The sequence below is a fragment of the Talpa europaea genome (genome assembly GCF_964194135.1).
Source record: "Talpa europaea genome assembly, chromosome: 11".
In the NCBI taxonomy this organism is placed as follows: domain Eukaryota; kingdom Metazoa; phylum Chordata; class Mammalia; order Eulipotyphla; family Talpidae; genus Talpa; species Talpa europaea.
The window spans coordinates 48,221,800-48,249,734 of NC_140078.1; the positions used below are offsets into that span (position 1 = coordinate 48,221,800).

A 27,935-nucleotide genomic window follows, 5' to 3' on the forward strand; every position below is an offset into this window, starting at 1 on the left:
CGAGTGTATGGGACAGAGGGCTTTGGGGCAGGGTAGCGTAAGTTGGTGAATGATGGGATGTGGGATGCTTGCTGTAGGGTAGTGTGCTAAAGGAGCACTGTGTGAACAGCCAACAAGCCCTGTGTGGTCATGACCCCAAGGTAATCTCGGGTTATGATCTCTGCTCTAGAAAGATGAAGAAGGAAGGTCGAGGCCGAGGTACTGAAAGGACATCTCTGAGATCACAGGTGTCAAGTGGCAGAACCTGAATTTGGACCCAGATAATCTGATGAGGATACCTGTCCTTGGACAGAGGTTTCTACCCAGAAAAGATGTCTTTGTCCCTGTGTCATCAGCTTTGTCTCTGGGCCACACAGAACATACTCCAGATTCTGTCTCTTTTAACAAAAGAGGCTTGTGTCATCTTAAAGATCCCCATAGTCCCTGCCCTCTCTTGAAAGATGGTCATGTGAGTCTCTGTCCCACAGCTGCAAAATTGCTATTGCTCTTTCTGTTTTAAATATAAAAATAACCCTGTTAACAAAAATGTGAGTAGTAAGAATTTCAAGACTATTGAGCAAGAGAGCGTCTCTGCAAAGTATTATGACTTTCTGTCTGGTGGACACGCCTCTGCTACTCACCAGTGAATGCATGTGCTCTGGAGACCCAGAGCTGGCATCTTATCAGAAGAGGGTGATGCCCAGGGACTGCAGTGACTTCACTTGGGGTCCACCCAGGACATGGCCCCTGAGGTCCCGGCCTCTCAGGGGAAGCAGCTCAGAACAGCATGGCTTTTCAGTTTACCTGTGCCAGGTCTAACCTTCAGCACAGTTGTACCAGTGCCTCCTCCCATATACCTTCTTTTCTCTCAGTGCCTTCAGAATTGTAGGCGTGATAAGCATGTGCCAAAGAGGACACAGGTGATGGAGGCTTGGCCAGGCAGAGGCGGGTGGAGATCGGCTGTACCACCTGGAGGCCAGGAGAGAAGGCAGAAAGCACCTCGCTGTTACCTCGGGATGTCGCCTTGGTCACTAAAGAGTGGTGGGTCCTGGAGCCCATGGCCCCTGGAGACTGCCCCAGGAGGTGGGTGGACAACCCTCTTTCTTGCAAAACACAAAGGAAAAGGAATTTTCAGCACAGATTTGGAGGCTTGAGGTCACAGAGAGGTTTTCTTACACTTCTCCTATGAGATTAGGATACAGGGTTTCTCTTTGTTAAACTATGAATAAGTTTCTCTATCATCCTTAAGCCATGAAATATGCTGTGATGTATAAGGGGACTTCCTTGTGTGAACCCCAAGGAGCATATTCTGTGCTTTCGAGTGAAGACACTGAGACAGCAGATTCCCTTCCCCGCCCTGACGAGTGTGGGGTTGTGGAAAGGTCATGCTCCTTCCTGAGGGTTTGGGTGCCTCTTGTCTTGTGAGGGCATAGCCGAGCTTCCTGGGCAACCCAGGGACTTCTAGACCTGTCTGATCCTAGCATATCATCTGCTTGGTTCCAAATGTAGCCCCTGAATGAAAATGTTCCCCTTTGGGGAATTTCAGTGCATGCCACATCTCAGAAGTTGGCTTAGAAGGTGCTTCTTCTGCCTTCCTTGACTTTGGGCTGCACTAGTTCCCCCAGGAAAAGGTTTCCAGCATCAGTGATTTTTGTCTGACATAGGGAATGACCAGGCAGGATTGGGTGTGGACCACTGGGGGCTAGAAATAGAGAGTCCACAGTGTTCATGTCAGAAGTTATTAATATACCTTCTCTGTGTGATTCTGGTTTTGTGTGTGTGTGTGTGTGTGTGTGTATGTGTGTTCCAAAACCAAATTTCTCAATTTGTGAAGAAAGCATAATCGAGTACTTACTGAGTCTCACTGGAGCAACCAGTCAACCAGTTATGGGGTCTCCCTGCTCTTCCAGAATGGTATGGATGGAACACAATGTGCCCTGGGGTGGTTCATGCTCCCTGTCCTCCTTCCTGAGGCATGACCGGCTACAATGGGGTGATGGGCAGGAGTTGGGGAACAGGGTGCAGGGCTGGCTTTCTTTCCAGCCTCTTGGGCCTCTGGACTGATGGGAATCCTTTCTTCAGCCACCTCTCCCCCTCTCCCTCTTCAGTCCTTCTCTGCACTTGTTATGGCTTCTTCAATTCCCTTTTGCTTCCTGGCACGCAGATAGCCCTACCTCTGCACTGGCGGAACCCCCAGTTGAACCCCTCCCTTCACAGGACCCCTCACCCCACGCCACTTCCCACAACCCATTCATGGTTCCCTGCAGTTGGTGCTGGGAGGTTCTGGCCCATCATGCCTTAGCAGGTTAGGTGATGGGTTGGGGGGAGCAGATCTGAAAAGTTTTAAGATCCTTGCTTTTAAGAAGTTCACTCCCTAGTGACAGATTTACACATATGAATCACCTGATCGTTCTCAGTGTGTGTTACTTGTCTGAATAGGCATTGGCTGCAGGTGAAACTGAGAAATATGGAAACATAGCCTGACACCCGGCCCTTTGACTGTAGTTTATGTATATAGGTATGTTTGTGTATATGTATTTATTTACTTATTTATATATGTATTTATTTTACTTATTAGCTGCCTTCTACTCATGTATCTTATCAGTCACCTAGCAATGTACCATCTATCAGTCATCTAATATCCGTCTTTCTGTCTGTGAATCATCTCTATTAACATTCATGCTTAGAAGGGAGCTGGAGCTGAGCACCACTTGGGGGTGTGAAGGCTGGCTAGGAATCCTCTGAAGCAGTGGACTTTGGGGCAGCTGCACAGACACTGATGTTGCCCAGACAGCTCCTGCCCCAGCCTTACTTATCGTAACCCTGGGGACCAGTGTTTCCTGAGGCCATGGACCAGTGTTTCTTGAGGCCAGAGGCTGCCAGCAATGTGGTGTCTGAGCCCATGTGCTGATTCTAGGATTCCTGTGATCCTTCAAGTCAGGAGGAGAGAGGGTCCAGATAAACTGGGGCTTTGAGAGGAGACTCTGCTGCCTCCTGGAAACTCAGAGTGACCATGGGGAGTCCCCTCAATCACAGTGGGGGGCTGGAAGTCCCATCCACACTGCACTCAGCATGAAGGGCTGGGCCTGCCCTGTGCTTCCCACCCCTCAGGGCATGGCTGACCAGCTCTACTTTTGCTTTGCTTTGTCACTGATTGTTTACACAACATATTGGGCCAGAATTTGTACCTTTCTTAGTGGAAATGCAGCAAAGTTTAGGAAATCCCGAACAACAAAATCAAGTCCTTTTGTGCTGGTTGGTATTTGGGGTAGTGGTCTCCACACGGCTTTAACTTCACACCCCTAGGGGTAAGACAGATTTGTGTTTAATTGTAAATCAGTGGACTCGAAAACAGCGTGACATAATGTACTTATTTCTTTATAAATTCTGTATTGTCACACTTTGCTAATATATTGTGTGCATGACAAAGCACTCATGGTAATGAAAGATAAAAGCTGGCTGAGTTAAAGAGACTTAATGGCAAAGTGTGCCTCCTGCGTGGGCATGAGGGCAGGCTTGGGTGTGGGGGAGGGGCTCAAACACTGGATTAGAATCACCTGGTTGACTGAAAACCTGGCAGGGCCCAACATTGTGTTGGGGGTGGGGTGCAGTTTATGACTATGGAGCCACCTCCTTTGGTGATCGAATCCAAGCGGTTAGGCAGTCACCAGGAGAAAGGGCTGCTAGGACCATGGTAAGGGCTGTGACCTGGTGTGGCAAAGGATGGGGGCCCCACTTCAGCCACTGCAGCTGCTAACAGCGACTCCAGGCGGGCAAGGGAGGGTCCAGTGCCAGGATGTCCACCAGCCCCAAAGGTGGCCCCCTTATTGCCTGCCATTCAGGAGGGCATCACTGGCAGTGGCCAGCAGGAAGAGCTCCTCTGGGATTGTGGGGGCTGATGCCTCCTGACTTCTGATCTTCTGTGCTGACTCTGGGAACATTGAACTTTCTCTCTCTTGTAGCAGAAGTAAATGTTTGAGCTAGAAAAGGGAAAAATGCACATGGAAGAAAAAATAAGGAAAAAAGGTAATAGAACATTCTAGAAATAAACTACTGCCTAATCGGTCTTCATTCTGGCTAGACATTCGTGCAGGTGTGTGTGTGTGAGAGAGATACACCTCTACTTCCATGACACTGGCCTTCGATGCTGTTTTGTCCTGCTTCCCAGGTATCTTTCCTGCCAGCACCCCCACTGCCCTCTGCAAGGCATTTCCTCTTAGACAACTTTACCTAGTTTAATCCAGACATATGGCTGAACTTTTAGGCTATTGTTTATTTTTTAGCTGTTAAATAAATAATAGTGTGGACTTCTACTCTTCTGCTAATTTCTTCACATAGCTAAGCCACACTCTTTGCACCTTTTAAATGCTTTTCATACATACAGGCGGGCTCTCTTCTAAAATGTTGAATCAGTCTATATTTCAACAAAACCTTAAAAAAAAGAAAACACCTCATTGTTTGGAGTTCCTCTGATCTGAGATGTTAAAGTTTGGTACAGGATTTTGGAGAGATCAGCAGAATCATGGTGGCGCTTCCCTAACAGTGTAGGCACAGGGTGCAGAGGGTGGTGTTGAAAGTCTGCCTAAAGGGCTGTTCTTGGTCCAGGCTTGTTCAGCCACAGGGGCTGCCTTCCCGCGCCAGTTCTGGTTTTAATGTGATGAGAATCATCTCGCTGAACCCCAGCTGCCTCTGTGAGAGGAGACAAGGAGCTTGGCCAGGGAGAACTAGCTAGCAGGTGTGGATGCCTGTTTAAACCCTGCCTGCTGACCCGAGTGGGCTCTCAACATGGCTGTGCTTAGAGAGAACCTGGACTAGGTCTTAACCTCCCTCCTGTGGGTGGAGACCAGACCTCTGAGGATTGAAGTTGGTCTAGGCATCATGTCAGTGTGATTTCCTTTGGTATTTACTTTCTGTCACTTTGTTTTACACTCTGGGAGCCGCAAGGAGTCAGGTGCCCAAGTGGCACCTTAGGTGAGGTCAGGGATGTCAGGTTTTGTTTGAAAAGGGGATCCTGAGGTCCAGGATTGTGGGGGAGCAACAGGAGAGCCAGGGGTCTTGAATCCTGCTGCATGGTCACTGAGTGTCATCCACCCAGTGTGTACCCAGGAAAATCCACACAGCAGGGTCCAGGGATGGAGCCGGTAGGGGGCCCCCTAGGGACAAAGCAAGGGACTGCAGCTGTGTGGTGGGAAGGGCCTTCAGAAAGCAGTGTCTGGGACCTCTGGGTCTCTCCTCCTTTCTGGGCCAGCTTTCACAAGACCTCTCACTTCTCTGAGCCTCAGTTTTACCCTTCTGAAATATGGGAGGTAGTTTCTACCACAAAGTTACTTGCTGCATCTCTGAGAATAGTGTAATAGGCAACTTTTTTATCAATAGATAACATAACACTCCATCACACACTCACACCTGCTCACACACTGTCACTCACACACACATGAGCAGAGGGTTTTGTCCACTATAAAGTAATTATAACATGACATCTATCCTCCCTGTTGGATAGGCTTTAAAAAGAAAGAGCAGGTAGAGTTGAGAATTTTCTCAGTCATTGTTTGGTTCTTCCGAGGAAATACAAACAATAATAGTAGTAACAAGGGCAACATTGATTGAACACCTCTCTTGTACCCGACAAGCATGTACACATGTGGGGTCTGTCCACCTTGCCATGATGAGGGTTGTCCCTCTGTCCTGCCCGGGCCCACTGGCACCCTGGCCTGCTGCTGGCGAGTGGCTCTGTATCACTTGGGGTCTGAAGTCCCGGGGCCCAGGTACCCTGATGTGCAGAGACCCTCCCAGGTGATAAGCAGAGGCAGTGATCAGGGTGTTTGGCTTACCATTTATGACTGAACCAGAACAACTTCTGTTGTTCCCCCTCTGGGGTTGGCCTCATGTGACTAGCAGAACATGGAGATGTCAGATGACCCGTATTTGTCATTTGCAGGTGCTGGAGGTTTCCTCAGTATCCACGTCTCTCTGCTGTGATAAGCCATCCAGGTGAGTGACAGTCACATGCTTCCTTCCTGGCCTCTGGCTTTGCATTTGCCCTCAGAGGAAACCTGGATATGGTGTTACTTGATTCTGTAGTAATCTGTAGTTATTTTTCGATTCTCAAAATAAATGCTGGATGGTAATACATACCATGTTCATGCCATTATCTTGGCATTAGAAACCCAGATGGTGGAAAGAGTGGTGGTCTGTCGATAAATAATTACATGTCATGGCTTGACTGTGAAAGTCCAGCCATTTGCGGGAAGGTTCCAACGTATGTGGAATGTGCTGTGCTGGCCTCTGTTGGGAGGGAGGGCCAGAGTCGCTGACGCATGGATGTCGTTGGAGGAGGACTTTCACTGGCCTGGAAGTCATGTTACTCATTTATTTTTATATCAGCAAGCAAAAGAATCTGAGTTTTAAAAGTGATCAAGGTCCTTTTGCATCCATGTCTGATGAATAAGACAGAGAAAAGTAACTCAACCATAGAAACTATTTGGACCCTGATTTTAATAAATGAGCAGCAAAACATAAATCTGTGATACTGGATATCTGATGACCTTGTATCTTCTAGGTGTGATAATATTGCATTTTTTAAAAGTGTCTATCTTTTAGAAATATGTACTAAGATGTTTCTAAATGAAATGATATAATATCTGGGGTTTCTTTGAGGCAGTTGAAGTGGAGAAGGAAATGGAGTATTGATGGAAAAGGTAGGCTTTTGTTGATAGTTTTGAAGTTGAATGATGGGTACTGGGAGATTGTTTACACTATTTCTTATTTTTTGAAAATTTTCAACAGTAAGGAAAGAAAAGGAAACACATAGTAGGGGTGTTAAACAATCACCACAAGTCCCTAAAGCTGGTGGTGATGCTTTGGACAATGGAAACCTTGTCCCATGAAAGTCACACATTCCTCCTGCTTCATTGAGGCTGTCGCCCTCGGTGTATAGATGGTTTCTTTTTATCCCATCATCCCTGCATCCAGGGAAGGCAATTTCCCCACAGTGTGGTCTTAGATGAGGGAAGCAAACATGGAAAGTTGCCTCTTGTAGGCATGGTTTTGGCTCCCTGGGCCCCAGGTGTGCCCACATGTCATAGGCCTTCCACCTGCTAGCTGCATGTGCTTGGCATTTCTGTCCTCCTTTATCCCCACCCTTTCACTGACTCCTGCCCTCATCCGGCATGCCTGGGTTCATTGTGTGTCTCTCCACACATAGCCCTCCCTTCCTCCACGGGGATATGCCCTGTAATTGTGCAGTTGCTGAAATTCCTTCCCAGTTCCTTCTCTGTCCAGGGTCGGGCCACCTCCTCCCTGGCCCTCTTGCCTTCATACCTTCCCTGAATGCTACATACAGAAAAGAGTTGCTTGTCCTCTGGCCCTGACTGCTCTCACCAGGACCCGTCCCCAAAGGCACTTCTTATTGCTGACTGGTACTCACTGATACCCAGCCTGGGAATAGGCTCTCCCCTCGCAGGTACTGCTCTGCCCCCGGACACGGCTACCAACCTCTTCCTCTCTTTGCTCCTGGCTGGTAGCTTGTATTCACCACAGAGTGAATCTCCTGATGCGTGTAGTCCATTCCATGTGGCCCAGAGATGAGGCCCTCCACCTCCCTACCTGTGTCACAGCCCCTCCTGACCATCGTCTTTTCTCTAGGCCACCAGCGCTGAGCCCCACCATGGAGGACCACGAGCTGGACCTTACCTACATCACTGAGCGCATCATCGCCGTGTCCTTCCCTGCTGGGTGCTCTGAGGAGTCCTACCTGCACAACCTGGAGGAGGTGACGCGCATGCTGAGGTCCAAACATGGGGACAACTACCTGGTGAGTGGGGACATCTTTGAGTGTGAATAGTGAGAGAAACTGAGGGGAGGGACTGCGAGGACACTGAGGACACTGAGAGCACACAGTGTGAGGAGGTAGATGCTGCTGAGTCTGATAGAACTTCCAGAAGGCATTGTGTCTGTTGGGTGGTGGTGTCTGAAGTGAGAATACTTCTACCCCATGAGACTGGCGCCTCTGGGAGCATTTGTAGGGGTGATGACCCCACAGCGCAGTGATTAGACTCTTCTGCTCCCTTGCAAAGTGTCTACTGCTCTTAGGCAGCACAGAAGGAAAGCAGTTATCCCTGTGATGACGCTGGCCCTGTCCGCTCTAAATGGAGGCCCCCGTCCATGTCGCTGGCTTTCCAGTACTGAGGCAGACTCTGGCCAGCCTCCCCATGCTGGAGGCCAGCATCCTGCCACAAAAGCCCAGTTTTGTCTCTCAGCTGAAATAAACCAGGGCAGTGATAGCTGTGCCAGGAGCCAGTGGCCCCCTGGAGACTGGTGGATGCTCCATTTTTTGAAACGCAAGAATGAAATGGGACAGGGAGTCTGGATTTGAGGAACAGTGTAGAAAGCGGCATCTCTCCGATTCTTCTCTGATGTGTGCCTTTCCTACCTGGGATGCAGCCCAGTGGAGGTGGAGTGGCCCTGCTCACTCTTCCTGTATGATGATCATTATATGAGCTAAATTACACTCCTTGGCACCTCTCTGAGCTGTGCTGTATGGCCTCTTTATCTTCATTAAAGCAGCTAATCTTTATACAACAAGGTCCTTATTGTCATCCTATAAGTCCTCTCAGATGACTGAAGGGCTGGAGCAGGTGGAGCAGGCCTGTGCTCAGCCCCAGTCACCTTGCAGGAGTATCTGATTGGGCTGGATCCTCTGCTCTGGACCTGGTTGCAAGCAGAGAGTGGAATGAAAGTCCAAGATCATCCTGTCCGGTCTTAGGGCACCATGTCTCTGGATGACTTCCCTTCTCACTGATTACCTGCCCTGCAGGAGAGGTTCCCTGATGCATGGCCAGGTGGCTGCTGCCTCATTCTCCTTCACATGCCCTCTCTCCTCCCTTGTTCGCACTCCCCAGAGACCCAGTGAGGGGGCCTAAATAGCACTGGACTGGGGTTGGAGCAGTTCTGTCGTTCATGCTGTTTGGGACCTTTGTTGGGTCTAGAGACCCCTGTAACATGGGGAGAGCAAGGGCCCTTATTTGTTATGAGACAGAGACCTTTCGGAAAATCTAAAGAGAGCCATGTGTCTCCTGTACGGATTCTGAGCTGAGACTCCTGGAGTTAGCTGTCCTCTTCCCCATGTGCATCCCAATTGTGACCTCTGATAATTGAATGTGGAGAGATAAGAGCTCCCCAAACCACCGACCATAACTGAGGCATCCTGTGGGATGTGTCTTCTGAGGCAGAGGGTGTGGGGCCTGATCTTTCTGGAGGGGTGCACGTTTCCTGCGTCAGGAGGCAGCCTGTATGGCAACCGTGTCAGAGCAGAGGCAGCTCCCTTTTCCCCCATACTAAATTGGCTTGTGCTTCACAACCTGCACAAGCCTCTCTCTGTATCTTCAATGTCTGCTCTCTAAAGTAAGAAGGACCTGGATGAACCTCTCAGGCCCCTTGCTCCCCCAGCGTTGCCTGTCTCTACTAGAGGCACATCAGGATTTACTGGCACCTCTACTTTTGCGTGAACACGGCAGGTGGCCCATGACAGTTGTGTTCCCCTTTTTCCAAGGAAGCCTGTGCTTTCTGAGGCAAGGCTAGACCCATAGGATTCCCTGTATCACTCTTGTGTATTTGTTTCGTTTTGTTTGTTCTTTATTCCATGCAGTTACATTTCTATACATTTAAATCTTTTGTAATCCTCTTAACTTGGAGGCAAGTGCCCTGTGAAATGCAATTGTGTTTTCTCTTTGATCTCCAAAGATAATGATTCATCTAATAGTATTTCATTTCCCCTTTGCAGGTATTAAACCTTTCAGAAAAGAGATTTGACCTGACAAAGCTCAACCCAAAGGTATGAACTTTGCCTTTATGTTTTGGTTTTGTTGCTTCTCCTCCAGAGGTAGTTGCTTCAAATTTTATTTAATTTTAATTTTATTTTATGTATTTTTACATCATTTTTCATTTTTGCACAATGTATGTATTTTCATCTTGGTTATATTCCCCATACTTCGAATTTTTGTAGGATGCATTTAAGTTATTAGAACAGGTCATAACCAAGGGTTCCTATTTAAATTAAGCTTTTTTAAATTTGAAATAATTATGGATTCACAGGAAGTTACAAAACTAATAGAGCACGATTTCCCTGGACCTCTGACCTAGTCTCCCGAGTGATAAATATTTGCATAATTAATAGTAAAATATTAATGCCAGAAACTTGACATTGGCCCAACCCACAGACCTCATTCAACCATGGGTTTACATGTAGCCTGTGTGAGTGTGTGTGTTTGTGTGTTGTGTGTGTACATGTGGTGCGTGGGGATGGAGGGTTCTGGGGATGGAGGGTTCTTTGTATGTAGTTTGTGTGTCCACCCCAGCACCACAGAACATTTCTGCTACAAGGATCTCTCTTTTTCCACCTTTCCCCCAACCCATTACTGCCTTATGACAACAATTTAGGGGAAAATTTTAAGACTGTATAAGTTATGGTATATATACCATTTGATATATATGTGTATATGTCACTAATATATGTGTGTGTATAGTGTATACATGTGTACACACACACCACACAGTCGACCCTTGAACAAACATGGGTTTTATTTGTGGGTTCACTTACATGTGGATTTTCTTATAAACAGATGGCATCAATTTACAGTATTGATAAATATAGCATACTACTGCAAATGTATTTTCCTTAAAAAAAAAAAAAAAGCCTCCAGTGTTTTTACAGAATTTAGCTTTTCTTTATGATTTTCTTAACATTTTCTTTTCTATAACTTACTTTAGAAATAAAATAAAACATGCAAAATAATGTGTCAACTGACTATGTTTTGGCAAAGCTTCTAGTCTATAGCAGGCTGTTAGTAATAATTTTGGGGAGAGTCAAAAGTAGTACTGTGAGGGGAGTAGGCGCCCCTAAGCACATTGTTCAAGGATCAACTGTATATATTCCATATGTTAGAATATTTTGCAACCATTAGAATAAAAAATAGTAGCACAGGGTGCTAGCTAATGCAGCACCGTGTCAACTGTGCAGATGTAGCCACATCTAAGGGACCCATCAGGGTGTTAGTCATTAGCTGGGGGGTGGGAGGGCTGTGTGCTTTTCTTTCTCCCTGCTTCCTGCCAGTTTTCTGAGTTTTCCATCATTTTACATTGTATCTATCTATCTATCTATCTATCTATCTATCTATCTATCTATCTATTAAGATTTATTTTTATTTATACAAGAACCAGGGTACAGACCAGATTGTGTGGGAGGGTGAGAGGATTCACCAGAGACAGAGTGGGGAACAGAACAGGCAGAGGGGCCAAAATACACTGCTGAGGGGAGCAGCCGGTGAGACAGGAGAGGTCTGCTCATCATGTGGGTTGCTCTGAGGCCGGTGGGGATCAAACCAGCACTGCAGAGGCTGTGGACAGCTTCACAGCGCTGTGCTCAACCACCTGTGCCACCAGGGAGGCCCTACACTGTATTTATTGCTTTTATGATAAACTTTGCTTCCCCTTCCCCTTAAAAGGGGAAATAAAAAAGAAAGGTAGCACCATTGCATGGCTGCTACAGGTTCTGGAACCAGGGGTGCGGGTACTCAGAATTGCTTATTTGTATGCATAGTTTTGCTGTTTTCCTGGTCACATGATGGTGATTTTCTTTGTGCATGAATTATAATCAGGGTTGAAAGATTTTCCTCCTTTTGGAATAATTATTTCTCCCGAGCACATGCAACAGACCTTTGTATCTGAGACACTCTCTGCTCATGTGTAGGGCGGGGATGACCTTCTACCTTTTCCCAAATGCAGTTTTAGTCTGAATAGAGGAATTTTGGCAGCATTCGGGGCCAAGAAGTTCTGTTTCAGATCTTGCCAGATTCCTGTACCTCCCTTCCTTTCCAATCCTTGCATTATTAGCAGCTCCTGGAAGTCCTTTCTAGAGTTGTCATTCCAGCTGCAGAAAAGCAGATAAGACTTGGAAACAGATATCTCCCAGGGGCCACATGATACTTAATATGTCTTTTTTCCAGTAAAGGATCCTGACCATAGTGCCCATTAAGTTTTAGGAAAGGAATGTGCATCATGATTCTTTACTCTCAAATGAAATATGTTAGTAAATTAAAAATTGTCATCACGAGTTGGCTGCAGAAATTGAAACTCAGGCAGCTTCTCTCTTGTTGCAGATTTTGGATGTAGGCTGGCCTGAGCTGCACGCACCACCCCTGGACAAGCTGTGCACCATCTGCAAGGCCCAGGAATCCTGGCTGAACAGTGATCCCCAGCATGTCGTGGTCATTCACTGCAGGGTGAGCACCGTCCACTTGCAGATTCTATGGGACCTCCTTTCACCCTAAGTCCACCTGGTGGTTAGATGTCTATAATCATCCTTTAAAAATAAGGATCATTCAACCTCCCAGATTTTGGTTTCAAAGCTTACACAAATGAGGTCCCTGCTTTGCTGAAACTAATGAAGAATACTAATTAGAGTGCATCCTTTCACTTCTGTGTGTTTTAGTTTCTCACAGATAAGTATTTTTTTTTAATTGAGATAATATTGGTTTATAACACTGTGTATGTTTAGGAGTGCAGGCTCACTGTAGTGTAAGCATGCACAGGGCAGGTTCACTGTCAATTTAGGCAGATAGATAAAGAGAGTCCCAGACCCTACATAGATTTTGCAGGCCTTTAGTTTTGGAGCAGGAAACACTAGCACACCAGGCAGGAAGGGTTGTTGGTGTTTTGCAACCACCCAGGCCAGGTAGGTTCACCATCCATTCAGGCAGCTTAAAAGAGAACCTTAGAGCCCTTGGCATCATCTCCACAGGTTTTTCTAATAGTACACAAGGGAAATAAGTCAGTAGGGAGATAGCAACTTGGGCAATCTACGAATGTCTATATGCTTTTCCTCTGGGCTTTCTCTGGCGGTCTCTTCCTCTCACAGCTGTCGGTGGTCCCTGGTAGCCCTCCCGCCATAGTGGTTCTCTGTGATGACGCCCTTATAACCTCCTCCAGGCTCTGGTGTCACACCCAAGCATGCTCACACCATACTCTAGGTGTTCACAGTCAGGCATGTGTGCCCCTCAACCATGCTCCCAAGAGCCTTCTGCATTCAAAGCCATGGGTGATAGCCACAGAGACCAGCAATGTGAAAGCCTGACAAATTCACTTACCTTACAGTTGGGCATTGGGCAGGTGATCCAGGTAGGCAGGCAAGGCAGGGGCGGCTGGGAGGCGGGCAGGCAGCTGAGCTTCCCAAGCCCCCATGAGACTTTCGCGCTCTCTCTGGCCTCCCTCTGGTGTTCTCAGTCTTGCATCATCTCGCCGTCTCGCCTCAGAGTGATCCTGTTGCTGTCTTGTCAATGAGTGACATGGCACTTTTGTCTGCAGCCTCCTGGCACAGGTGCCTGCACTTAACACATGTGCATAAACGTGTTCCCTGAGCCCAGGTGTCCATAAACATAGGCACACTGCCCCATACACATGCCTCTCGACCCTGGGCAAACACACAAGTAGCAAGAGGGCAGAAGAAAGCCTAATTACTCATTTACGCTATATTCACCCTTCTTCAAATGCCTATGGCCACATTAGTCCCACCAGCAAAGCACCAGAAACCTCTCATCACAGTCTGCTGGACCACCCACACTTTGCTCCCAGCCTACCTTTCCCTCTGGTAGCATGGATTCTACAGTCAGAATCCGTCAATTTTTTGTTTGTTTGTTTTGTCTTTTCATTTTTTTTGTTTGTCTTTTTTAGGAGGGGAGGGGGTCTCTCTTTTTTTTTTTTAAAAGATTTATTTATGCAAGCACTGGGTACAGTCAGAAGCGCGGGGGAGTAAGAGACTTCACCAGAACCAGAGCGGGGAACAGAACAGGCAGACTGACGAGGTACACTGCTGAGGGAAGCAGCGGGTGGTAGGAGAGGTCTGCGCGCCATGTGGGACCCTCACCCGGTTGCCAGGGATCAAACAGGTGCTGCAGAGGCTGTGGGCAGCTAACCCAGCGCTCAACCACTGCGCCACTGGGGATGCCCTGTTTTGTTTCTTTATATTTGACATCTAAGTGAAATAATCTGGTGTTTCTCTTTCTCCTTCTGGCTTATTTCACTTAGCATAATGACCTCAAGTTCCATTGATGTTGTGCAAATGGCAGGATTTCCTCATTTTTTATACCTGAGTAGTGTTCTATTGAGTATATATACAATTTCTTCTCTTCTTCCATTTCCTTCTTCCTCTTCCTATTTCTCTTCTTTTTCCTCCTCCTCCTCCTCTCCATCAATCAATTAAATGTTAGGGACTGCCAATCAAAAATGATAACTTTGGTTTGGGAACTATCAATCTCATTTCTTTTTGACAGTAGTTACATAATTGGACCAGTTTTCTGTTAAATACACTCACAGTTCCCACTGATAAAATGTCATCAGACAGTTCATTTAGAGAAAGTCTAAAGTAATGTACAAGGCACTCTTGGAAAGCTATAAATGAAAATATGTATTTTTAAAAGTATATAATTTCAAGAAAGAAATAAGTATTCTCACCTTCATCTTTGCAGCATGTGATGAGGTATCAAAATTCAATAAGCATTTGTCTCAAAACATTTGCTATTTACCTTTAAATTTCTTACTGGAATGTGAGTGGACAAATACCACACAAATATCTACAGTGGAATACAATCTAATCAAATAGGATTTTTTTTTTTTCTTTTTAAGATTTATTTATTTATACAAGCACTGGGTACAGTCAGAAGCTTGGGAGGGTGAGAGAATTCACCAGAGCCAGAGCAGGCAGCAGAACAGGAAGAAGAACCAAGGTACACTGCTGAGGGGAGCAGCGGGTGGCGGGAGAGGTCTGCAAGCCATGTGGGACCCTCGCCGGCAGCCGGGGATTGAACCGGTGCTACAGACGCTGTGGGCAGCTTCGCAGTCCAGCGTTCAACCGCTGTGCCACCAGGGGAGGCCCCAAATAGGATTTCTTGATGCAATTTAATGAGATCACATAAAAGGATTTACAAAATAACTCTGCACATCATGGTGAAGTAGAAATAATAATTTGAATCTACACATTTTGACTTCTGTTAATTCAGCTGGCTTTCCATCACACGCATGCCTCGTCACTTGACATGCTTCGTATACATCTTTTTCCAACATGCAGCAACCTTCCACAAAAATAGTTAAGCTGAACTATTTTTTCTTTAAAATTATGAGATATCTTGTCCTCAAAGAGTTTTATCAACTTTAACATTTTCAAAGAGGTTACTCAACCTAATGATTTTCCACAGAAATTTCCTATTTGAAAGATGACAAAATAGACTTAGATCTTCCCAAGTCTGCTGGTTACCTGTAAGCATATCTCTTCTCTGTGGGTAAGTAGTACAGGCTGATGAATAAGTAGATGTCTAAACATAGCCAGATGGGAGAGTCATTTTTAGAAAGTAAACTGAATCATGAAAACCTTCCTAACAGTGTGATTTGTTCCAGGGTGCTTATGAGACTTAAGAAGGGAAACATGTGTCCTTGTACACAGGATTTGTACTCGTATTTACTTTACAGTATTAGACTTTTCCAGCAATCATTCTATAGGGAGGTGATTTGTTATGCTTGCTGCAGAATTGAAAACATGGGGATGTTCACTTTCAAAGTCAGAGTTGGTGATAACCCTCTCCTTTCCCATTAGGTGGATCAGACCACCCTTCACATCTTCTTGAACAATACCAATTTGATTGATGGTTGGATACTTTTGGAATTCCTCTGGCAGCATTAAGGGCTGGAAATAGATGGGGTGGAGGTGGTGTTGATCAGGGAGATGAAGGTGTTGAAGATATGGTGCTGGGTTGGAGGCCGAACGCCTTTACCACATCTTCTTTATTCAGACATCTCTTAATGGGCATTTAGGTTGTTTGCATAGTTTGACTATTGTATATAGTGCTGCAACAAACATGGAAATGCATATATATTTTTGAATTTGTGTTTTTCTTCTTTGGATAAGTACCTGAAAGTGGAATGATCAGATCACATGGATGCCTCTATACTCTTTCCTGTATAGGCTGTGCCAATTTACACACCCAACCAGCAGTTTATGAGTGTTCTTTAATCTTCTCACCCTCATCAACAACTTTTGTTTCTTGTCTTTTCGATTTGGGCCATTCTCACAGGTGTAAGATGGTATGCCACTGTAGTCTGGATTTGCATTTCCCAGTAATAAGTGATGATGAGCATTTCTTCCATGTGCCTGTTGGACATCTCTAAATGTCTTCTTTGGAGAAGTGTCTACGCACATCTTTGACCTTTTTTTGAATGGGTGTTTTTGTCATTGTGTGGAAAGTACCTTTACAAAAAAGAAAAATGCACTGTTACTCACATTATGGCTATTTCACCTTTCTGGCTATTTGAATTAGGATAGTTAAATGATGTGAGGTTGCTGGTAGGAGGCCTTTGTGGCAGACAGCTGGTTCTATTCAAGTGGGCTACCTGTTGGGGGCCTGACAAGTCCTCCTCGGTACTGTGGTGGGACACGTAGATGAGTTTATATAAGAAGCACATGCAGAGCTGTGCGGTTAGTATCTGCACTTGCCAGGAATCAGCTGCAAAGGGCTCATGGAGTGTCTGTACTCAGTATCTCTGAGGCTCACCCTTGACATGCTTGACATGCTTGACACACTTTATGGGACAGAGAGAGCAAGGGTCTTGGGAGACATTCACGTGTTTGTGGGTCTGTCAGAATTTTGACTTGAATTTGCTTGGTCATTTCTTTTTAAGAACAAGTTTAGGAATCTGTGTATTGATTGCTTTGCCACTTTGGCATCAAGTGATTCTAGGTCACAGGCTCCTACCTTTTCTTGAAAGACCCAGATAAAGGAGTATTCTAGTCTTCAGGCCCCATGTTCACGCCATAAGTGCTCACACCTGTGGTTGCCGTGTCACGATAACCACTAAGCTCCCTAAATAATGCGCCATGGACACATTCCACACACACTACATTAATGGACACTGAAATTTGAACCTCATGGAATTTTCATGTTTTGTGTGAAATTTGATTCTTTGACTTTTTTTTTTTTTTTTTGAACTGTTTAAAAGCAGAGAAATCACTCTTTCTCTTTGAGGGGACAGAGGTGGCTTTGGGCTATGGTTTGCTGACTGTTGTTCTGGGTCCTGGCAGTATGTTTTAGAAGGTGGCAGCCGATGTTTCTATGAGAGGGTAGCCTGTCACAGAGCTGTGATGCTTCCAGACACCTTGGCATTGGGAACGTTGGCTCATGGAGTCTGCCTGGATTGGTGTGTCTGTGTTTATGGATTGAATGCCTGCTTGGGTGGTGATCCCTGTGTAACTGGACAGGCTCAGTGTTGCTGGCAACGTGAGGCTACCAGCATGCTGAATCTGCTGTTGTACTGTTACAGGGCAGGGTGAGGAGCACCCAAGAGCCCCAAACCTGCCCGCACTAAGTAGGTTCTGCCATCTGTTGTATCAAGACAAAACATACTCTAGTGTTAAGACTTAAAATGCAAAGGTACTTTAATACAATTAGTGTGCAATACAGAAAAGGGAAAGAATATAGTTTCTAAATCAAGGACACAAAGATACCCATCTCCTCATGGGTAAATGCTCAGCCAAACAGGGTTGACCTAAAGCAGGACCGCTGAGGCCTGAAAGCCTGCCACAAGTCTAAGACACCTCCTGGTGGGGACCTGTAAGAAAGGGGCAGAAAAGGCCCAGCATGCCTGGGACAGGAAGAGCGAAATCAAAATAAACACTGCTATTATTAACCTCCCCATGAGTTTCTTGCCTACATCTGTATCTACCAGTCCAGGACCAAGAAGCAAGCATAGCTTCTTCAGATGTCTCTCTGATCTATGTGCCTCCAGGTCTCTTGATTCTCCATTCTTCTTCCTTCCCCAGTGTCCTCTCCAGCTTCTCTCTCCCTGCTCAGCTCCATCCTACCTTGGGTGGGAGCAGAAACCTGGAACCTCCTGTTTTCCTGGGGCCCACCCTCTCACACTGCTACTTCGGACTTCTCTGAACTGTGTGTACATCCCCCAAACTATCAGTCTCTGAGAAGGTTGTTGAGGTTTCTCACCTGGGTAATTGGTCTGGCTAATGCTTGTACTCGGCCCAGTTTCTTCCAGCCTTGTTGGTAAATGACCATCCGCTTCTCAACAGATCTGCCCTTAGTAGAGTCCATGGACCCCCCAGGTAGCATGTGCTCCTGCCATGGGCACCCAACTCCCTAATGAAAATCAGCATGCATGTGTCCTGGATGATGCAGCTGAATCACATCCAGAGTAAGCTGTAAGCTCTGTGCCATGCCTTCAGGGACTGAGCACTTTCCAGTTCTGATTACATCACTGTCATGGGATTCCGGGAAAATTGCTTTTTCTTCTGTCCCCTATAGGGTGGAAAGGGACGCATCGGAGTGGTCATATCATCCTACATGCACTTCACCAATGTCTCGGCCAGGTAGGAGGGAGGCTTTGTGGTCGTGGGCAGTGGGGAGCTCTGGGATGGGGGCGTGTGGGGGGGCAGGGGATGTTCCAGCTTTTGTGCTGACCTGGAGGCTGGGCTTGGCTGAACCTCTGCCCATCTGTCTCCCAGTGCCTGGACTCTAGTTACGCAGCTATGTTTGATTTATACTAAAGACTCCCTTGGAGGCATGAATATAGAGTGCTGTCACACTCGAACAAAATTAGTGTTATTAAAAGCAGGAAGGCTCTGTGCCCCTGGACACTGCCATGCCCTGTGAATGAGAATGACCGCAGTGCTGTCTGCCTGCTCTGGCATCCGGGAGGCACCTCGCATGCCTTCCTTTTTCCCTCTCAGTCCTCTCCAGCAACCAGGAGGCAGTGTCCTGGCTCTCACTTTGCAGACGAGGAAACTGATGGTTGGAGTTCGGCATCTTGCTGTCAATATTGAGGCTCTGAGAGTGGGAAGCCAGGTCTGGTCCAGTTCTCAGGAGGTGGAAGAGGAGTCATGGGCTGTGAGGTGTCACTGTGAGTGCAGGGTGGCCAGAGACCACAGGGTTCTCATTCCAGCCCTCCCTGAGCTGGCAGCACATGGTATGTCCAGACACACTTCTCAGGGCACACATCCCCACTCACACTGAATCCCGTTTAAAAAATATCATTCTTTATGGGCCTCACATTTGCATTTGCCCTCTCTTTTCAATGGCTACTTTGTGAAGCATGAACCACTCCATTTGGAGGAAATACAAACCTATTCATATTAGCCGATAAACTGTTCCTTTCAATCATTAAGGAGTGAAATTTAACTTTCCCAATGTTTTCTCTGGAAACAAATTGGGGAACTCGTGCCTGCCAGGGAGGAAACCCAACTCTACTGAAAATCAGATCCCTACTTGGTGATAATGAGTATTTGTGTGTGTGCCAGACAAATTGAGATTCTTGGTCACATTGAATCCCTCAATGAAGTGAAAAACATTTGGTCTGAGAGCGGATTTTGCCTGCAGGGCCTGGACAGAGAGCACCCTCACATTTTTGCATCTGACAGCACAGCTCTGTCTGGACCAATTCCTGCTCACTGTGGGCAGTCCTGGCATTTTGTGAAGAGAGTGAGAGTAAGAGCCTCATTCTTCTAAGCACATCATTGACCCTCTTTCTAAAAGCATCTCTTTCGCTGAATAATCAATGCATTTCTCAGCTGCAACGTGTCTGTCTAGGACATGCAGCTCCCTGATCCTCAGCTCTCATCTGGGAGGAGGGATGAAGGCTGTGCCTCCAGGGCCTTGTTATCATTCCATGTGTTGCTGCACACAAGGCACTTAGAACAGCTTTGGCCCTCAGGCATCAGCTGCCATTAATCTACTGGTACCCACAGGAGACACAGCATTAAGTGCTTTTCAGTAAAGTAGAGCGACACCAGGATATTTTTTGTAACATGCTTTTCTAAATTAACGCTCTCTTAAAATGTGTTCCCTGACAGCGGTTCCCTGGCTGCATAATTTTCCATTCCACAAACAGTATGTTCTGATTTAAGTGTCTGTCGAGTTTCCCTGTCCAGGTTGCTCCCAGTGTGTCTTTGATATTCCCATTGCTTTTGATGATTGTCTCCCCTAAATCCTGCTGTGGGGATAACATTCTCATGGATACATTTTTGACCATGTCTGCTGTTTCCCCTTTTATGACATCCCAGGAGCAAAGTGCTCACAGGGAGTTCACACTAGTAAGGCCTGGGTGACAAACTGCGCTATCATCAGAGACTGTGTTACGCAGATGGGAGGGTGCTGTGCCGGAAAGGACACCTGAGCCTGGTGTCCTTGAGGGGTCAGTGATTTTGGACAATGCTGTGGCGCAGTTAGGACTGGGCGTCAGCATTCCTAGCACTTAGCAAAGCAAGTGGACTCCAGAACAAGGAATGCTTGAAAGTGAATGGTGGACATGGAGCTTGTGCTTTCCAAGATAAAATCAGACACACCACATGTTAGCTCTTCAGTGCTAAGGGGTCCTGAAAGTGTGACAGCCGCACCAGCCCAGCCCCTGAGACCAATGTAAGAGGCAAGTTGTCCCTTTGAGAGCAATCCTTTCATTTTCTGGTGTGGTACATGCACCTTCTAAGGAAAGCACTCACTCTTATGTCAGATTTTTAGGGCAGCTTTTGGCTGAGACAAGTCTTGGTTAGGACCTTTTCTCTTCCTGTTTCAGTATTTATGGGTCATGTTGTGGGGTTTCCTGGAGATTCTACTGAACACACTGGAGGACACTAGGGAGCTAGAGTTTAATGTCCATGTTTGTTGGGAAGTAGGGTTGCTTGTGGCAGCCACTTCAGAAGCAAATACGAAGCCCTAAGTTCAGAGGCAGCATCTGACTCCCTGACAGCACACTCAGGTCATTCCCTATGGATATCCCACGCTTGTCTCCTGGGATTTGATGGGGTGTCCTTAACTGTTGCCTCAAGATCCCTGGGACTGTTGTGTCTTCGCACTGGAACTGCCTCCTTTATGTAGAACCAATCTTTTAATGCGGTGCTGTCCCGCTTCCCCTGTGAGAAACCATAGGCAGGCAGTTGTACTGGGAGCTGGGAGCCACTCCGTGGATGGGGGTGCTTCTCTTCCAGACAGGGTTTCAGACCCTGCTGTCTGGCTTCCACTTTGGCTTGAACATATTCGTGTGAGGAAAATGAGGTCTGAGAAGAGATGCTAGAATGGATGTCACGGGTATAGAAAAAATGAAATTCCTTGTAGATGCCAGTCACCCAGAACAGGCACCCCGAGGAACATGAAGGTGTTCCATGAAGTTAACTCACTCTTTTTCCTTCCCCAGCGCTGACCAGGCCCTTGACAGATTTGCAATGAAGAAGTTTTATGATGATAAAGTTTCAACTTTAATGCAGCCTTCCCAGAAACGGTATGTATCTGTGCCTAAGCTGAAGTGAAAAGCAAATGAGATTTTACATTTAAAATATAAGGGACAGGGCTTTCCTGGTGGCACAGGTGGTTGAGTGCAGTGCTGTGAAGCTGTTCGCAGCCTCTGAAGTGAGGGTTTGATCCTGGCTGGCTGCAGAGATACCCACGACATGGCAGACCTCTCCTGCCTCATCCGCTGCTCCCCTCAGCAGTGTATTTCAGTTCATCTGCCTGGTCTGTTCCCCACTCTGTCTCTGGTGAATCCTCTCACCCTCCCGCACTTCTGGCCTGTACTCCAGCTCTTGTATGTATAAATAAATAAATAAATAAATCTTTATAAAAAATTAAATAAAAGGGACAGAGGAGACACCTCTCCTGACTAGCCAAGAATAGGCGAGAAGGGCTGTCAGTACCCAGAGGCAACTATGAACCACACTGCATGGGTGGTAGGGGAGCCCCTTGCACTGGTTGTTGCTAAAAAAGGGGACCCTGGACTCCCCCTCATACTCAACAGTCAGATCTTCTGTATTCCTGTTGGGATAAATTCCATTATTAGGTTGGTTTTTATCTACACGCCAGGGGTCCGTGAGCTGTGTCTTAACAGGCTGGGTAGTGAATGTTTTGGGCTGTGAAAATCATAGTTTCTCTGTAGGCAATAAAAATGAGTGACTGTTTCTGTTGCTTTACAAGATTTTCAACACAACCAGGTTCCTAGACCAGCTGCTGCACTAGATCTTCAGCTCCCGATTCCAGGGAGACTTTCTTTCTTAGTGGTCTCCCCAGCACACCTCCCATTCGATCCTGCTCAGTGTCACCCTGAAGTCACTGCATAAGGCTGTGGGGGAGCAGATGTTTTGCTACCTATCCCTTAAGAGAAGAAGAACTGATGGAGGGTCAGAGTAGATCAGTGAGGAAGGTTCTTAGCATCCTCCCTTCCAGATACACCCCCCTACAGTTGGTGACTCAAGCATGCAGTTTATTGGTAAATTGTATTTGAAAGCGTGAAGCAGGGAATTTGCCTGAGAGTTGCCAAGGCAATTGCTCCATCTTGGAGACACTGTAGTTGTGCTCCTGCCCTCACGTCTGCATTTCCAGTGCCAGACGACTTGGCTAGCAGACAAGGGCGTACCAAGAGTTCTTAATGTTGGAGGCGGGGTCCGAGGTGTGTTTGATTGAGAGTCAGGTCTCCATTTATCCACCTTGGAAAGATAGTTCAAAAACCAGCAAAAGTCCCTCTCCTTTGGTACTGGGTGTTTCCGTGGCCAGGCTTGTTTGTGTTCGGGCTGGATGTGTTGCTGTAGGACTGTGGGCCAGACCCTGGCTGGGCCACACTCTGAGTGATAGACACCACAGGGAATGTGTCGCTTGTGGAAAAAACAGCATTTTGTTAGTATTACAATTCAAGAGACTTTACTTCCCGCCCCCGTTTTGAACCCTTCTCATTTTTCTGTGAGCTGTTTCCCAAATGATGGTATTTATACAACCTCCTGCATAAGAAGTGAAGGTAAGAAGGTAGGAAGTGAAGGTAAGCTAGGAGCAAGGGACTCCAGATGCTCAGCACATAGCAGGGATCATTTACCTTATTTCTTCTTATTTAGTGCAGCTTTTTGATAACATTAAAATTATGGGGAAAGGACCAAAAGTATTCTCTCTTTAATATTCCCGTGATTTCCATTTGTCCTTGCCATTGCAAACTAGAAGCTGTAGCATACACTTTGTGTAATGATGGAATGGCAACAATGGTGTGGATTCACCAGGGTTTGTGTGGATTCAGTTTCCAAAGCTGATCTCCTGCGTCTCAGGGTGGGGACATGTTATCTGCAAGCACTTGCGCTAGAGGATACTCGCCAAGTTGCTACTGAGTGGGTCAATGACTGAGTAAACACATGGGATAAATTGGAGGACAATTGGACCCCAGAAGCACATGCAGTGACCACATTTGTGGGGAAGCCACACTGTGTCCTAAATGCCTCCACAGGCAGCTCTGTAGACTATTTTAAGACAGACCATTTCAAAATCAAACTCATCATAAGTGTGAATTGATTAGTTGGGTTTGTAGCTTGAGAAGCTTAGAGCCTCAATGCTGAGTCTCTTTAGAGCTTCCACAAAGTTAATACTGGGTATATAACTGGTAGGTGGCATCTGGTTTATTTACAAGAGGTGAATTCTCATTACTTTGTTTCTTACTCTTAAAATCATAGAGCCATTGGCCTGTGGGCCTGTGCCAGCATCAGCTTATTTCCAGCAGAGGCACTGTGCTGGGGGTACTGGTTCTTTTTGTGCTTTATATCCTTAGAAAGCACTGGAATGCAGCTCGTTGAAGCCCTGATGCTGGTTTCTGCTGTTGTATTAAAGTGCTGTGAACTTGATGACCCTTTCACTGATTAAAAAACTTCTGAAAATTCTTATCAGCACGCTGGAATGAATGAATGACACTGATCATTATTCACCTCCTTTCTTCTGTGCTTTTCCTTTCTTACCAAGAAGGAGTCAAGAAAGCAGCACATACATTGTTGTGTCCCATCAATTTGAACTTAGCGAAGGAAGTGACAGTAATTGCTTTATTAAGTTTTTCAGCTGACCTCTCTTGGGGTTTGGAGCAAAGGGAACCCATAAGAGGTCCCAGTGGGGGTTGTTTTATGAGATAAAGGGAAGAGGGACCACGGGTCTGGGCATGTAGACATTAGGATGGCCTGGTGTTCCTACAAAATAGAAATTCTTCAACATTATAGCATTATTTGACTTTTGATATTTCTATAATTTTTGGTGTAAGGCCTTTGGTGTGTGAAAGAATACTTGAACTTGAGGCAAGGACCATATACACGGAGCACACATCCAGATTCTCTTTCCAGCGGAAAGACACTGTGTTCCTTGGGGAGTGTGGCTGCAGTGGTGAGCAGGGCTCTTACACTCTGTACCAGGGTGACCCTTCTGCCTCAGCCTGAAGAATGAGGAACTCTTCCTTGAGTAGGCTCTCAGCTCGACCTGGCCTTGCTGCCTGCTCTGTGTCACATTCCCATGGACACTGATAGTTATCTACTGGGGCGAATGGAGAAATTAGTCTCCATTTAGAATCTCTTATCCTCTCTCCCTCACATCCCTCCTGGTAGTGACCCTGAAGCTGAGGTCAGACATTGTGCCATCACCTGCCAGGGCAGGGAGTGCTGGGCAATAGAGGTAACTGGCAAGCTTGGTCTCACCAACCAAAGGGGCAAGGCCCGTGAGCCCCAGGACGTCATCTATGACCGTGAGTGTTCTGGAGGTGAAATAAAGAAGCCTCAATAAAGAGGTTTGAGGGCCTCCCTGGTGGTGCAAGGGGTTAAGACACAACCTATGAAGCTGTCTGCAGCTGCTGCAGCACAAGTTCAATCTCTGGACCTCTCCTGACTGGCCCGCTGCTCCCCTCAGGAGTGTATTTCAGTCAGTCTGCCTGTTCTGTTACCCACTCTGTCTCTGAATCCTCACATTCCCCACACCTCTGGCCTGTACCCCAGTTTTTGTATGCATGAATAAATAAATCTTAAGAAAAAATAAAGAGATTCCTTTACAATGACTACTTTTGCAAAGGAAAGGAACATTTCACACTGGTTTTTATAGTCACATTGTCAGGGAGATTTAAGCTATGTCAGGGGTAATTCTCATGTTCAGGGGATTCTAGAGAAACTCAAAATGTATATGTCTGCTTTGGTAAGTGGTTATAAATAATGTAATGAACAACTGTGAATTTCAGGCTGCCTTGGAACATGAATGAAGCGTGTGTTTTGTTTTAGTCCTTTACCAAATGAAAGCTTGGTTTCTAAAACTTACTCCCTAATTGAAATGAAGAGTGGAAAGCAGCATCCCCAGGGAATTATTTTCCTCAAAAGAAAAGATAGCCGTGGGAAGATAATGGAACTGTTTGAAACAAAAGCTAAGTCTTGCAGCTGTGAGAACTCTGTTAACAGAGTAGGAGCTTTCTAATTTGACGAGACTGTTGGGATGGATTTTTTAAAAAAGATTCTTTGATTTATTCATACAGGAACTGAGGTACAGGTCAGAGGCGTAGGAGGGCAAGAGAATTCACCAGAGACAGAGCGGGGAGCAGAACAGGCAAATGGACCAAAGACACTGCTGAGGGGAGCAGCGGGCAAGACAGGAAGTTACTCCCTAGCCAGCCGGGAATTGAACCTGCGCTGCAGAGCCTCACAGCGCGGCGCCCAACCCGCTGTGCCACCAGGGAGGCCCTGTTGGGATGGATTTTAAGATAAATCTGATACCATGTGATTCATTCATTCATTTCCCTAGTATATACTATGTATACAAAGTTGAAATCAATTCATTCTACCATTTGCTGGATGAACTTATTGTGAAAACCATTTATTTGCTTTCGTTTTCTAAAAATTTCACCTGTGGTCTGATTTTCTTCTCTGTGGCACTGATGGCAGTCTCCAGATAGTCTCGTGCAAACCCAGTCTTGTTCAGTGCAACTGCTTACCTTCCTTGTCTCACACACATGTGAGTAAGTCATCCGTTGGCCGCTGACTTGTTGATTATAGCTAATGCAGGTTCTCCTTGCCATGAGCAAGCTCATAAGACTTATGTGCATTGATTTCTTTAACACTTAGAATAATATTCTGCTTTCCAGTCACACTCAGGTGTGCTTCTGAGCCTGTTCAGACCGATGAGGGTATGAGAGGTTTTGGAAATTGCAGAATGAGGCCACCCCAGGTGTGAAAATTTGTGCTTCATGAAACTTGTGAAATTCAAAAGTTGGCTTTATACTGGTATTTGTTTTACCATACAAAGGTCTTATTTTCTCCTTTTTATTAATTGATGTAATACTGGTTCATAATCTTATATGGGTTTTAGGTATACAGCTTTTTAGCACTGGTATGTACTACTTTGTGTTTGCCACGAGAGTTCTAGTTTCCACTACATATAGTTGACCACTTTTACCAGATTTACCCCACCCCTCCTTGTCACTTCCCTTCTGGAGAACCATGATTTTATTCTTGCAGTCTGAGACCTTTGCTTTAGTTTTATTTAGTTCATTCATTTATTTTGTATTTCTTAGTACAACATTTGAGTGAAATCATGTAACATTTCTTTCTCTGACTAATTTCACTAAGCAGATACAACAACACAAGTAAAGTAAAATAGATGCCTAGGTCAGGATGGCATCCAGTGTAGCGTATCACCCTGAATGTCTTCAGGTTTGCCTATAGCCTGTAGGAAAGTACTGAAGACATTCAGGGTGATACGCTACACTGGATGCCATCCTGACTGCCTGGTGTCCATGTAACAGGATGTGGGCATGGGTAACAGGTCCCTAGCTGTGTGCACGACCCGGCTCCATCAAGGAGAGTCATGAATCATAGATTTTTAATCGTCATAGCTGTAGGGAGGAGTCATGGGTGCTGCCTCCACTCTGTCCATACACTTTTCAAAGATACACAGGATAATCTTTGTCCTTTGTCTCTCTTGGCAGTGGGATGGCAGGTGATGGGACTGGCATTAGGTTTTCTGTGAGAACATTCTGATACGAAACTTGATGGCAAGGTTTTGCAATATCACAAAATCAAGAACTTTGACTCAGAAGTTTGCTTGTATTGCATTTGATGAATAGTTAACTAAAAAATGACTTCCACTACCCAGAGTCAGGCAGTAAAATTGCTGGAAAATCACATTTCATTAATAAAAATTATCCTGAAATATAAAACCATTGTAATATTTATCTATTAGGAAAACGTGAAGAAATAAGTTACCTTTTACATTAGCATTTTATGTCATGTTTACCTAAAAACATGAATCCATGTAAAACAGATTTCTAAGAAGGGAAGATGAGAATCACAGCAGCAGAAGACAAGCTAGGGAAGGTGCTGTGTTGCTGGAGGATGGCTGTTGCCCCCTCATAGTCCTGTGGAGGTAAAACAACAACACAATACCAAAAAAATGAGGTGGGTTCTGGATTGGCAGGAATTGTACTTGCCAGGATGCTCTAGCTAGGGTCTGGCTGCAGGACCTTCCACCTCTGCATGAAAATGTGAAATGGAAACTGACCTAATTTGATGTCTGTTCTGTGTGCTCATGGGCCCACAGATGGCCAGAGGGAAGGGTCAGTGCAGCCCACCTGAGCCAGTGCCTGTGTGCCATGGAGTAAACATAGCAGACTAGGTCACTGCCTAGACATGGGCCTTGGAAGTCGGTGGTGGGGTAGCAGAGCTGCCCAGCGCAGGATGAGGGGACTGCAAGGGTGAGGATATGAGGCCTACCAACTAAGCATCCCTGATTCCTTTCCTTTGCTCATAATGAGGGAACCCCCACCCCCACCCCCACCCCCCGGAAATTTATTGTGTAACATTTAGGCAACTAGAAGCTGTTGGACAGTCCTGGTGTCTCCACACAATGGAAGTGAAGACATCTTGTCATCAAGATAGAAAACAGGACAGGGAGGGCGCGTGAAGCCATCTGGTGGCCAGGCCCAGTAACTGTGGCCTGACTGGCCTCCTGGAACCTCTGGGGTTGTCATCATCTGCTTCTGAAAGAAGGGAAGCAGTTGCCATGGTGTACACTGTGAATAGTACATAAGCTGAAGCATGTTCATTTCTAACATTTTTCTAAAAGGTTGGACTATAAATTAGAATTTTAAAAGTCTCTTTA

At 46.1% G+C, this 27,935-nt stretch overlaps 1 protein-coding gene across 1 annotated transcript in view; it reads left to right on the forward strand.

The window, feature by feature from the left end:
* Positions 1–27,935, forward strand: part of TNS3 (tensin 3) — a gene marked incomplete at both ends in the record, with an annotated part of 215,942 nt that overhangs the window by 65,319 nt on the left and 122,688 nt on the right. Inside the window, 5 exons of the mRNA XM_084247736.1 lie at positions 7,568–7,792; positions 9,761–9,811; positions 12,135–12,257; positions 18,333–18,397; positions 21,214–21,297. Of these exons, the coding sequence (XP_084103862.1) occupies positions 7,568–7,792; positions 9,761–9,811; positions 12,135–12,257; positions 18,333–18,397; positions 21,214–21,297 (548 nt within the window). The remainder of the gene's footprint in view (positions 1–7,567; positions 7,793–9,760; positions 9,812–12,134; positions 12,258–18,332; positions 18,398–21,213; positions 21,298–27,935) is intronic.